At 35.4% G+C, this 14,796-nt stretch overlaps 1 protein-coding gene across 2 annotated transcripts in view; it reads right to left on the reverse strand.

The window, feature by feature from the left end:
• Positions 1-14,796, reverse strand: part of chchd3a (coiled-coil-helix-coiled-coil-helix domain containing 3a) — a 62,213-nt gene that overhangs the window by 43,716 nt on the left and 3,701 nt on the right. For both annotated transcript variants that reach the window (XM_059511110.1, XM_059511112.1), the window contains 2 exons: positions 9,415-9,508; positions 2,095-2,266 (listed from right to left, as the gene is read on the reverse strand). In XM_059511110.1, coding sequence (XP_059367093.1) covers positions 2,095-2,266; positions 9,415-9,508 — 266 coding nt within the window. The remainder of the gene's footprint in view (positions 1-2,094; positions 2,267-9,414; positions 9,509-14,796) is intronic.

Below are 14,796 nucleotides of genomic sequence, written 5' to 3' on the forward strand. Positions count from 1 at the left end.
TAAACAAAACTACCTACAAAAGTAGCCCCACGATATCTGAAAGGACACCGCAGAAACAGATTCCATATCTGACAGTCTGACTCTTGATAAACCCATAATATTGAGTATAACTCATAAACCAGCAATTTGTTACTCAAGTATGCTTCAATATTGCTTCCCAACTGCTGGCGATTTTGTGTGTATTATGCTGTATTGCAGTGGGTAGGGATTGAATTAGAATGGATTGTTTCTTTGGGCTGCTGGGATCCATATTTGTGTTTGTTTCAGCTACAGTTGGTCAGTTTAAAATCTATACGTGGTGTAAAATCTTTCAAAGAGCAAATGCGGAAATGAAACCACAATGAAGAAAACATTCCTGCACACAAAGCGTCCCAAGCCGCCCCCTCCTCCTCACATTGTTTAGATTTACCCATCGTTCCCAATGATGCTTTCCCGATTCTCTCTCAACACACAGCTTCCTTCCAGCCGTGAATTACAGCACATCTCACCCTCATCCCAAAAATGATTCATTTTTCTATTACAGAGATGAGTGTGTGAAATGAGCTATGTAATCAATACCATACGTTTGTAAACAGCTCCAGTTCTCCGGGGAACCTCTTTTTTTTTTTTTTTTTTACTTCATGCTCAAATAATCTTTGCCCTGTCAAAAGCAATATAGGGGCCCCTCGTCTTACAATGTGTTTACAAGGGCAATTTAGCCACCTGCAAATAAAACTACCTTTCTCTAGTATGTGTGTACACGGTATTTATTTTGGATTGGCGTAGAAGATATAACGTTTATCAATAAAGGCGTTCATGAACATTTCTCTATGCATTTGCAACACTTTGTTCCCCTTACGTAATCTTTTTTTATGTGTGATAGTGCATTAATATCTTGTTTGGGTTGAATTAGATAGAAAAGTGGAATAAGGTCACGACCAAGTCACCATCTCTCTTTACAGCTGCCCAGTTCAGGAAGAAAAAATGGCATTCAAACTCATGATTGTGTGTTTTAAAAGGCCAGTTCACTTCAAATGAAAAGTATATCATTTACTCTCCCTCATGTCAGATGAACACAACAGGAGATGATTTGATGAATGTTCACACCGCCCTCTTCTGTAAGTTAATTATGTCACACTTCTAATTTTTGGATAAACTATTTTATGGGTTATGGGTTCTACGTAAGCTACGCAAGTAAATGTTTACGTAAACGAACACTTTATTTCTTATTTGAATTCCCGACAACTGTCATTCTTAGGATTCTCATAAACATGGAAAGCATGGATGCTTCAGAGAATTTCAAATGTGTGGAAAAAGTCATGCAAATGAACTAATCTTTATAGATATTTTTAATTCCTGAAAAATTGCTATTTATGAGTGAGCAAATAAATAAATAAATAAAGCAACAGCAACTTGAAAAGTCATTTACATTTAATGGTAACAAAAAGTATAAACACTGAAAAATACTTCTGGAATTATGGGATTTTAATTAATTTAGTATTTATCTTTTTTTTTTATTATTTGAATACACTACGACTACTAGTTTCTGTAAATTAAAATGAGTAACTTTGTCAATATAACGAAAGTACCAGAATTATCTTGGGAGGCCTTAAAATAATGTCTTTGAGAAAGAAGGGCTAAAATATATCATGCTATATTTAGAAAAAAAATGTTTCCAGCGCTCTCAGTGCCAGGATGAATCAGTGCAAAGCTAAATATACATTCAATGACTTCCTGTGATGCAACATTTTTTAAAGAGCGGAGGTCTATCCCTGAAAGGAAAATTAATCTAAAGCAGCAAAAAATGAGATTTTTTTGGCATAGCCAACTCAAATCTGTCTTTTATAAACTGAACAGCAAAAAAAAACTAATGCAGACAAATTCATTTATCATTCAGAGAGCTTTGTGTTCACTCTTTCTACAATGGCAGTTTCTCTCTAATGTCTCTTGACTGGATATTGACATAACTGAACAAAGAGGTCAGATGTCATCACTTTTGGTACAGTCCTAAAGATTCAAAAATCGGATTTATGTGCAGTGTGAACAAAGCCTAAGTGCTTAGCGGTTTACAACACAGTCAGACTCATGCAGTTCAGTGTTTGGGAATTTACTCACATATATCTGAGCTTGCAGTCTTTCATCCTCGGCGGTGATTCTTTCTCTCAGTATGGCTTTCTGGATGCTCTGCTCTTTCTCTAATGCAAGGATCCTGCTCACCTCATCCTTTACCTGGGCTTGAGCTTCTGCCTGGGCCTCAGCATGAGCCTGGGACTTTTCCTTTTCCAGCCTAAATATAAAGTAGCACAGAATACAGAAAACTTCAGATCTTCAGTCAGCATTAACGCTATTCAAACAGCTTCTATTTAAAATGAAACCATTTGGTTTTATAACATATGAAACATATAAGGAATATCAAAATCACCAGTAGTTCAAATATTAAGTTAAGTTAAGTAAAAAGTCTTCCAGAAACCAAACAGATGTCTGATTTCGAATGAAGGTTGAATGGTCAAAATGTCCAAAAATGTGTATTACATTATATCATAACTGGCAGGCCAAAACCAGCAAAAAAATAAACATATCGGCAGCCTAAATATAAATGCAGCCTAATAGACCTGCCACTGTCTGTTTTGTTGCTAACAATAAATCATACAACAATATTGACAACAAAAAAGAAAAAGCACTCAATGTTCTTGGCTGGATCATTTTAAGATCTTTAATAAGCCTTCTACAATCAAAAATGAACATTAGCCCTGAAAAAAAGAAAAACCATACAGCTAATTTTAATTACAGGCCTGCATCTCAGTCAAACTCAGACAGCACTGAATAACTATAACACATTATGTCTAATAATCATGCACTGAAGACTATGCCAATAATATAATTAAGAATAATTTGAAGGCTACATGTCATTGTTCCACTTTAATTAGTTAATTAATAATTAATGAGGGAGTTCAATAGCACATTGGTAAGATACATTTTTCTAGTTTAAACTTTTTTTTTATTTTTATCTCAAAAATAAGATTAAGAAATAAGATGTATAATTTTTTGTGCTAGGCCACACATATCAAATGCTTTGAATCACAGTTTGGGAAAAATATGGTTATAAAAAAAATTTACCAAAAAGTACCAAATGAGATTTTGAATGTTGCCTCATTTGAAGTTGTCTAATAGGTATGCGGCGGTAATAATTCTTTGATGTTTTTTAGATAACCCAGCGGAGCTATTTGGAATTTTGAGCTGGAATGTTGAGAGACTTTATGAGCTGTCACCCGGTTCTCACAGTTGCCTAGCAACCTCAACTGCACCTTCAAGCAGGAGGTTTGATTTGTAAAGTAAACTCAGGCAAGATACAAACTCTAATCTGGATGCTGTTTTCAATCAAACAGCAGCCATGAAAAAAAAAAAAAAAAAAAACAGAAAAAGAAACCAAAGAAGCCGAAAAGGGCAAAAAGGGAGGGTATATTTATAACACTGCCGAAACAAACACAAACAAGTGTGTGAGATTTCCAAAGACGTGCTCAAAGTTTAAGCAATACAAATATATATAATAATACAAAAAATATATAAAAAAAAAAAATACTGAGTGAACACTATGTAAACTTAACACAATCGATAAAAGAAAACATTCTCATTCATGTTGTATGGGTTGTGTAATTTTTTCAAAATGTTTTTTAACAAAATTTATATTTTGCTGTTTTTTCACAATAAAAAAAGAACTAAAGTTAAATAAAATAAAGAGTTTAGGAATGCAGCCAGATTAATAATAATGATAATAATGAGGAGAATAAAATATGAAGATTATTATTAGTTTCTCCTCTTTCTGATTTATTTCTCTTTCTTTCTGAATTCTGAGTTTCTCTTGATCTTTTCTGCCACATTGTAAAAAGTGCTCTTGATACCCCAAAGAGTACTGTCTCAATTCATTAAATATGACAGAAAGCAACAGCAAACTCTGGTTTATGAATAATATGAGTTAGTTAGGCATGTGTAATTTTACTTGCAACGACAGAAAGAAAAATGAATATTTGGTGTCGTCCTGTTGTGTTCCTATGTTTGTGAACAAACACATCATTGAGCATTTTGTTCTCCTGAGAAAAGTGTGAGCTTCTCCAGCCATGTCCAGTTTCAGTCTACTGAACTGGACACATATCAGCACAACACATCCATCATTACTTCCCTCTCTGGTATTGTGTGCGTTTACGCCATCTTCCAGGACTAAAAATAGGCCAAAAGCATCAAGTGAGCACAATAGTGTCGCTTGCAGGGCAAAAAAAACATGGGCCACTCAAATCCAATTATGTTCACCTCCAAAAAAAAAAAAAACTATGAAAATGCTGCAATTACAATACCTATATGCACCGCACAACATCACACTCTCAAAATAACGCTGAAATCTCCTTCCTAATTTAAGGGATACTTCATCCAAAAATTTTAATTTGCTGAAAATATACTCCCTCTTAGGCCATCCAAGATGTAAATGAGTTTGTTTCTTCATCAGTGCAGATTTGGAGAGATGTATCATTGCATCACTTGTTCACCAGTGCATCCTGTGCAGTGAATGGGTGCCATCAGAATGAGAGTCCAAACAGCTGATAAAAACATCACAACAAGCCACAAGTAATCCACACGATGCCATTCCAACAATGAATGCATTGTGAAGCAAATAGCAGCATGTTTGTAATAAACAAATCCATTTTTAAGACATTTCTGTCTTCAACCCCTGCTTCCTCTATTCATAGCATTGCTTTCTCCAATGTAGAAGCCATATTGTTTCAATCAGGAGAGAAATATGCACAAATCAAATACTGGTTACACGTGGAAACAGTCCAAAACAGTTCCTAACAAATGGTGATGGTGGATGGTGGATATTGCTGAAAATTTTGCAAAGCCATTGAGTCACTGTGGATTATAGACTTATTTGTTAGCAACAGTTTTAAGTTAAAATTCCTTAATGAAGGTTTGATTTGATTCGATTTGTTTCTTGCAAGTATGCAGATTTTTGCTTCAAGACATTAAATGATGGACAGCAATCGTGTTGTGGCTCATTGTAATGTTTGTATCTGCTGTTTGGACTCATTCTGACGGCACCCATTCACTGCATAGGACCCATTGGTGAGCTAGGGATATATACTACATTTCTCCAAATCTATTTTGATAAAGAAATAAACTCATCTACATCTTGGATGGCCTGAGATGGATGGCTTTTTCGGGTGAACTATTCCTTTAATGCAGGTAGGTGAGGACCTCTAAAGCAAAGAAGACCATAAAATTTCTTTAGCAATAACCTGATCATTATTTCATGACAGGAAGACAATAACACAGACAAGATTTGTTAGTCAGAGCTGAAATAAATGAGTTGTCCCACCCTGGTAAGACTTGAGAAAAAATAAAATAAATAAAAACCATTTCCACACTCTATTGAAATGGACCATACAGAAGAGAGCATGATTTAAAATCAAATAACTGCAAAGCAAAAAGTTTCTAAATAATTCAAGCTATGTTTCAGGAACCTATCTCAGTCTCTCCATCTCAATAAATAAACTATGCTTTGATAATGTCAGCCGGACAGTACCTGAACTATTCAGCTATCCTTATGACCTATGGCTATTTAATGTTACACGGCATCCATGCCATCTCGAGTCTCATCTTAGAAAAGGTCTGAATATCAACAGCTGTACAGAGACTGGCCTTGGTACGTAAGGGACCAGTATAATTTACCATTTTTTAAAGCCGCACACCTCTGTACACCAGCAGGAGCTGATCCCACTTCCCCTCCGCTATCCCACCATCTGTGGGCTCTCTCCTGCAATTTAATTCACCGCTTATTCCAGACAAAACGGATTCTGACACGCCTGTACAAAAGTTATAGAATGTTTCCCTCTGCGACAGCATTTAAAGGAGCCATGCATTATTAATGAGGAAAAATAATGTGCAAGAATGCAAGGTTTGAATATTTCATGAGCCTCCTGCACCCCCTCCATGGCTGCTGGTCATGTGGATGTTTCTTTATGGTCCTCACTTGTGTGTGTGTGTGTGTGTGGGGGGGGGGGTGTTCCCCTAGGAAAAGACTAAGAGACTGATGCTGTAATTGTCAAATAATGAATAAACGCAAAGCTACGCGCCTGTAGCTTTAATTACATAATTTGTCTTGGCCAGTAGTGGAGCTTCTGCTGTGGATTCTGATGGATTCAGTGCAGGAACTTTTTGCCAAATTACAATTTTTGTTAGATCACACTCAACAGATATGAAAAGCTCCTCCTCATTCTGAAGTTGGAAGAGAAAAGCGAGGAATAAATAGAGCAAAGGGTGATTAAGTCACACAGTGACATGGATGAAATGAAAACAAACACACAAGCACCCAGCATCCCTCTGGGGAGAGGGAACATACGCCTGCATTTCAGCTGTGAAATGAGAGTGTGCAGGAGCTGCAGGCTGGATTGTGACAATGAGTGAATTTAACATGTGGGCCTGTATCCTCATGCATGCACTAATGCATATATTAATATGCATATAATAAAGGGAAAGTTCCGTCATAAAATGAAAATTCTATCATCAGGCACTCATTCACGCTAGGACTTTCTTCTGTGAAACACGAAAAGACGATTTCTGAAGGATTTCTTGGACAGTCTTTCTATAATAAAATATATAAATACATACATACATACACAAAGCAAGCAAGAAGTAAAGAGCATAGGCTGTTGTTTGAGGTGAGATCAGGGGTGATGAGAATGGGTTCATGTCCTAAGATGCCCCCTTCTCTCTGGCTGTGTCCCTGAGGACTGTGTGTAATCCTCAGCGAGTCTCTGTGTGGATGAGAACTGAGGTCTTTCTGCTGATGCAGCATTGTGCAGGTCAGCCAAACCCAGTCTGTGCTTTTGATCTGCAGAACGGTTCTGCTCCAGTGCCTGCCGCAAATCTCTCATTAGAAAGGCCTGTAAAAGGAGCTCATACACACAGGCCTCTGCAGGAATAACACACACACAGACCTTCTGCAGTTTATCCACACACACATAACAAGCAATACTGAGCAAATAGTTCATAGTGAACTCATCTAGATTTTATATAGATTTGTTCATTTTTGTTTTAGAAAGGTGGATACAGAAAAAAGAGCCTCTCTGAGAAGTTTAATCTAAGTTCAGCCCCTATTATCACTGCTGCAACAGCTATACACACACAGACACACAGACAGACAGTTCAGTCATGACACGCACTGTTTTTTTAAGCATCCTGTATTTTACATTAAAACTTAAAGAAACAGTTTTACTTTTAAAAAACACAACTCGAGACCCTGCATTCTTTTTCACTCTACTGGGCTCCATCTACAGAAGCAGTCGTTTAGGCAACCCGCCCACTAATGAATTTGAAAATATGTAGTTTTCTGATCCTTAACCTCTTCTGTTTAGCATATATTCATACTCTCAAACAAAAACAAATGGTCTCACACAACAAAATACATTTTGCATCATGAAGCACACTTCTAACAATACACAACAGATACTGTCTGATGAATGTGCTCTTCCATTTATATTTTCAGAACTAAGTTTAAGCAGAAGGATTTTTTTTTTTAAGTACTGAAAACCAAGAACTTCACAGAAAATTACACTAAATTAAACTCAAAAAATAAGAAAATGTAAATAAATGTAAAATTTAAATAAAAATAAATAAAGAATAACATCAAGTAAAACAATAAAATAAACAAAACAAAAAAATTAAATAAATTGAAACAAAACTAATCAAAACAAAAAGCAACAACAAAGCAAAACGACACAAAACAATGCAAAGCTAAACAAAACATTAAAAAAAAAAATCAAAGAGAAACAAAACAAAAAAAAAATCAAAACAAACATACAGGACAGCATATTGGTTAACTGACTGTTCACCTGATGGAATTGGGAAAGAGAAAATTAAACAAAGAAGAAAGTATACAAACAATGGTCCACCTGAAGGTGAGGTTGGAGAATGCCGATATAAGGTCTTCAAACCCAAAACCAGAGGCTAATTTCATTCAATTCAATCCTGCGATCTCCTAAGGGGACTTTTAAAACACAACACATTCTAGAGAAGACAGAAAAAGGAATGAAAGAAGAAATGGGAGTTGGAGAAAGCTAAATGGAAGACAACATTAAGGACAATATTGATTCTGTCTTTCCAAGCATGACATCATGGTCAATAAAGCCCCTACTTTCCCTTAATGGTGTTGCCGGAGCGATGGGATGGAGCACTTTGCCTCAGTTGCCTCAACAACAATGCTGTAAAACAACACACCCTGCCCTTAAATTTACTTTTATGGCCGACAGAAAATAAACTTCCTGTCAATAGCAATTTCTGCAGGTCAGAGTGTTGGCCTTGTTGAGAATAACAGTATAAGAGGTACTCGGGATGACAAGGACGTGAGACTTAATGCTGGCACATCCATCACAAGCTTTAGATGAATAAAATGGAGTGAGTACTTAAGGAAGTTGCACTTTATATGAGTAAAGTGTATTGGTTCAACTAAAAGGTTTGGAAAATGATGACTGTACATGATGCAGAAATATTAAACGCCAAATGAACGTCAAAGTACAGCCACCTACTTGCAAACGGAGACCAGGACAAAAATGGAAAGACTAAGCCCTCACCAGTGGAAGCTAATAGATCATCACATCACGCTACCTCACTTTCATGCATGATTCATTGCTTTCACAAAAAAAGGAAGAAATAGGGAAAAAGTGTGCGTGATGTGCTCAGGAAAGGAGGCAAGTGGATCCAGACAAAGCCCTGACAGGTCAGTGTCCCAATTTTACTGTTGATGAGACAAAAATCTCATTAAGGTACACAGCTTCTCTGTATCTTGCACTGAATTAAACAAGAGTTTAATCTCAACTCATAAACTTGACCCAATCTTTCATTTAAGCTTCATAAAAAAAATTACAAATAAATGTATACCTACAAATCCAAGATATCAAACTTCATGTCTGACAAAAGATCTAAATGGCAGCCATTTTCAATACTCTTCAAGAATTATATAATCCAAAACCTGAAGATGAGACTTATTTAAATATTAAATAACCAATATGTGAACACCTGGACATTGATTGAATTCTATACTCAAAAATGAATTGAAAAAAAGTGGCGATTTAAAATAATTTTCTTAATCTTAATTGTTCGCACCATGGCCAGAGAGTTTTCTGAACTTAAGAAATATCTTTATTTGTTTTCCGAAGATGAACAGAGGTCTTATGGGTTTGGAACGACATGAGGGCGTGTAATTAATGACAGATTTTTCATTTTTGGGTGAACTATCCCTTTAAGCATTGTGTGTAGGCTAATTCACTAAACAGAGACGTGTGATTTATAAGGACACCAATTACAGACAGGAAGAACTAATCTGAGCTGTTTGGTGACTGCTGGTATAATGTATGTAAGAACAGTATAAGTGTATGCATGGATAGTCACCGTTGGTTGAGATCCTCCCGTGCCTTTCTCCTCTCTTCCTCCAGGCTTTTCTGCAACTCTTCAGCAATCTTTCTTCTCAGTTCAGACTCATACACTAAACAAAAGACAAAAACACGCACATTAGATGTTGAGCTGCTGCTTATACGCCATATGGTTATTCCAGAGAGTTTGATTTTGCTGTAGCATTTTATAGGAGGTCCTAGAATGGCAATGTCCTGTGGGTAACAAAGTTAAATGTTGTATTGTACACTTTAAGTATCTTTGAGGCAAGTTTGTACTTGTTTGTAATGAAGTTTGTAAGCGAGTACAGTGAGGTAGAATGGTATTTTGAGCCCTCAGGACGTCTCTGCCTTATGAGGCAAAGCGAAAGAAACCGAAATACAGAGGACAGGGGTCCTATACGCCTATGCACTGACAATGACTATAAAAATCACTTTCAAACACACACTTAAAAAAAATACACTTTTCACAACTTAGTGTTGATATCAACACCGCTACAGTCAAACGTGTCAGTGTGTGTCCTGTTCTTTATCTGGATGGCTAATTATCCGTGAAAGCACAGCGGAGATATAAAATGGACAAACTCTTAGCTGCCAGTTGAAAAAAAAATTAAAAAAACAGCAGTACCGCAGCACTACAGAGGCCTGGAGCTACCGCATGTCAGGAAGTCCAATTGTTTTGCAGATGGAGGCACAGGCTTATATAGATTGTAAAAACAACAAACACTTAGTCTAAAATAAATACAAATATAAAATAAATTAATTAATTAAAAAAGTACTAAAGCAATTATTCCTCGTAGACATGTCCAAGTGAAATCTTGTCACAAATCCAAGTTGAGTCATTCATGGCAAGTCTAAAAGGAAATATAAGAGGTTTTACTTAAATCAAAAGATCATTTTATCTTTAAAATCATGTACTTCTGAAATAAATAACTTATTCATTATTCACTAACTTGTTAAGGGCTGGATCATTTAGCTAAAATAAATAAATAAATAAATAAAACTAACTCTTTGGCAAACTTCTTTCTGTAAACAGCACAGATTTCTCTCCCAACAGTAAATAAATGAGAACTTTAACTATGGTCACTAAGATTTGTTATGCAATATATTGAAAAAAAAAATTCTTCTTGGACACTATTGAAGTTTAAAAGTATCTAAAAAAAAAGACTTAAAGCAAAATACAACACAAAATAAAACAAACAAATCAAACAAAAATAAAAGAGAAACAAAACAAACAAGCAAAACAAAACCAAAAACTAAAGCAAAAAACAAAACAATACTAAACGAAAAAGTCTTTCAAATCTAAAGGCAAGTCCATTTAGACTCAAGTTTTTACCTCTACTGTACATATAGAAGTGCGAATAGAGGTTTTAAAATGTTGAAAACGTTTTCAATGACTCATAGATGTATTTATACTCAACATATAAGGAAGACGCAGTAGCTGCCAGTAGTTTAAAGTGATGTTTTATAAGCAGCCGCCGGAAGGAGCAGTCACTATGGGTACCATATGGTTTGGTTGCATAACAATGTTCATTTTAGAAACAATTTCAGACTATAAAGCCAAGAGAGGAAACCTGTTGGGAGAGAAACACTTAAAGTTATCACATACACCAACCTTTTTCAAGACTAATGAGAAATCCTCCTGTTGCAGTGACAATGTTGAAGAGGAAACCAAAATTAATTGCGGACGCTGGCAAGGCATTTATCACACAGCAGGCTAGCGTAATGGATACAAGCAGACAGGTACTGTCTAAACCTCAAACCCACCAGATACCATCAAATTAAAGATATGGTGTGATAACAGACATCCTTCACCAGTACCACAACTAAAACAAGGCGATCTTATATATATATATATAGTTGGAAAGGAAACCATTTTATATATATATATATATATATATATATATATATATATATATATATATATATATATATATATATATATATATATATATATATATATATATATATATATATATATATATATATATATATATATATATATATATATATATATATATATATATATATATATATATATATAAAATGGTTTCCTTTCCAACTCTTTGACCTTCCACAACACAAAAAGGATCATCAGAGCACACACAACAGATTCACTCACACTGCTTTAAAACTGAATGCAGAAAATGGCAGGGATGGTAATGAAAACAAGAGAATTTGTAATGTTGATGAGTAGAGGTCAAGCAATATTACTTCTCAATGGCTGATACTGATAACTAGAGAGCAGGACCTATAGGTATAGGCTGAAATAAAGTGGGATTCATTCAATAACTGTGCAAAATAATTGTACATGTAACAATCCACCAATGACCTACTGTAAGGTTACTTCGTTAATAAATAAATGCAATGATATAATGTATATATACATTTTGAAAATTAGATTTCTATATGTTAGAATCATATTACATTAATGTAATGCAAAAATATAATGTGATGAATATAAACACATTATCAGAGTTGCAGTGCAGTGAACTGAGCAGCTGCTCAAATCTAAGATACATATAGATATATGTGATTTATCAGCTTATTTAACAGCATGAATATTTTAAACAAATTTGATCCAAAAACACATTTCTATACAATGATAGTGAACAGAACTCAGTATAATCAGCCAAACCTCTCAGAAGAAGAAAAAAAAGTCTCACACACACTTTTCTTCCTTTTCCATCAGGCTAATGACTTTTTCTGTGTCACACATTCATTCACGCTCTAGGTTCCCATAATTCATTAATTTAAATTGGGCTTTAATATTTAAAAAGGACCAAGAAAGGATTTCAGTGGATTCAAAGGATAACCAGCTCATATGTTAAAAAAACCATCTGAGAGTCTTCAGGGGGTTTTCGCAGGAGGTCACAGAGAACTCCAGAACAGCATTAACCGTCTGGGTGCACGTGTCAATCCTGAGCGAGAAGAGTAATGCTTAAAGATGAAAAACTCATCATCTTTCGATATTTCTCTCTCCTTTACTCCCTCCTTCATTCTCTGACGATATTTTAAAAAGTAGCTTCTGGGCAGTCGGGAGGGAGATAACAGACAGAGACAAATTGCGTGTCTCATAAGACGTTTCATTAATCTCCAGACCTGAGAAAAGGAGGGGAAGGCGGAGCTTATCTAAACCATTACACATTCCAACATAAACGAGTCTCAACATCTTTCCACGCACATAAAGAGACTCCCAGGAATATCAAACAAGGTGATCTTTCTTGTCCTCAGCCTACACTTCCATGAAATTTGTGAAGATGGAAGTTTCCATGAAGCATCATGCAAATGAGGCTAAAAGATCATTTCATTACAGCGCATCACATGCAGTGAGAGCGTCCCTCTTTTTACTCTCTGAACTTGTTGCCAATCTTCAAGGAGATACTTAATATGTAACGGCAAGAAAAGTGTGTTTATGTATGGCTGAGACAAAGAAAGATTTGTGTGCAGGTAATTAGAGTGTAATGGAAAACGGTGTGTGGGCCCTGCGTATGAATATTCATGGTACGCTGAGAACGTGTAGGAGGATCAACCTTGACCACCGTCTAATCACCACGTGCAGAGACTCTGCCGTGATTTAGCGATGGACTCGATCATCCACAGCATCTCTTAATACCTCCACTCGTGGGAGCACATAATCAATGTCCCTCATTAAGGTCACAGCCTTTGACCTCAGAAGATGAGCTGAGCCTCTTAAGGCAAGAAGAGATGTGACAAAGAGACAAAATTTAAAATGAGTCATCTGAAAATGTCACTGCATTTAGTTTAGTTGAGGCTTAATGTTTCTGTATGGTCTTTTTTAATAGCTACAAAGATTAAGTAAGCATTGTTTGGTAATTGTTCACCACTTTGTCATTTCACCAAAGAAAAGCAGTCAAATGATGAGAGTGAATAATTATAGTCATGATCAAAAACTGCTCCTTTCTGTGACAATTCTTCCCATCAATAAAACATTTATAATAACAATAATAAAAACAGCAACATCTATTATTATTATTATTATATTACGGCAATGAATGTTCTTTACAAGAGTTTTTAAATAAACAGTTCAAATAATTAAATAATATTTACAATGCTAATGTTACAATTAACAATGAATGATGGAAGTTGCTTTAGATCAGACAATTTGCTAAAAGAAATAAACATTTGTAAACAAATAATATAAACTATATATGTGTGTTTGAATTTTTTTGAGTGTTGCATGAAGCATTTGAATGACAGAAAGTAGCTTTTAAAGGCTTATTTACGTATGTGTCTGTGTGCATTACACACAGACACACATACACACAAGTAAACAAAACATACATACAGTACCTGTACATAAATACATCCACATACACACACAACGATAAAAAGTTTTAGCAAGCAAGAGGGGGTGGGATGAGAGCTACTGGGTTCACTGTTTCTAAAAAAGTATGACAAATGCATTCTGGGAGTATTTATGTAATAAAATGATGTAGATTTATATAAATTCACAAAAGAGTTTCTGTCATCATTATACCATGGAAGCATAAGCAAGAAAAAAAACATACATGTGGGAGAGAAACCATGAGATAGATTGAGATGTAGGGAGTTAGACAGATAGAGGGAAAAAAAAGTGTGTGAGCCTCTATGGTAGAGCTCATTGAGCAGATCTGTGTCTCATTAAGAGGGAGCTGTCTCGTTATGTGCGATGCAGGCGGGTGTCTCTTTTTCCCTCTCTGTATGTAGAGCCAGTTCATAGTGTCAGCTCCAGCCCACAGACTCTGCACATCTCTGCAGGTAACACCACTATTAAGGGCCGAGAGGGCACACATAGAAATTTCCACACGTATTTGAGCTGACAGTTTTTTAGAGCCTCTGTTTCAATACATATTAGATGTGCTTAATTATGTGGAGGTGGAAGCGAGAGAGCTCACAGCTCAGAAAAAGTCAAGACATGGAGGAAACACAATGACCGGCTGCACTCAGAGTCCATTTTAAATTAAGATTTGTAGTTTGACAAAAAGACACATTCTGATGTTTTGAATGAAGAATGTGTTTAAATAACATTTCACTGCACTAGACCCAAAAGAGGAAACGCATCACTCTGCTATAGGCCTCATCTACACTGCAAACTTGATGGGGACTTCTACTGATGTGAGCTTCATTTACACATTTTAGTGAAGTCAATAAGACTATGTCCAGGTTGTAATTTTATAATATAGAAGGCACGGTTTTTTTTGTATTATATTTATATAGTTTTGTAGTATTTAATATTTAGAATTTAACTTCTTATTTTTATATAACTTATGTGTGTGTGTGTGTGTGTGTGTGTGTGTGTGTATATATATATATATATATATATAATATATATATAAAACTTTTTTTGTAATATATTTTTGTTATTTTTATTCGTTTTTTA

The sequence above is a fragment of the Carassius carassius genome, chromosome 26 (genome assembly GCF_963082965.1).
Source record: "Carassius carassius chromosome 26, fCarCar2.1, whole genome shotgun sequence".
Taxonomy (NCBI): domain Eukaryota; kingdom Metazoa; phylum Chordata; class Actinopteri; order Cypriniformes; family Cyprinidae; genus Carassius; species Carassius carassius.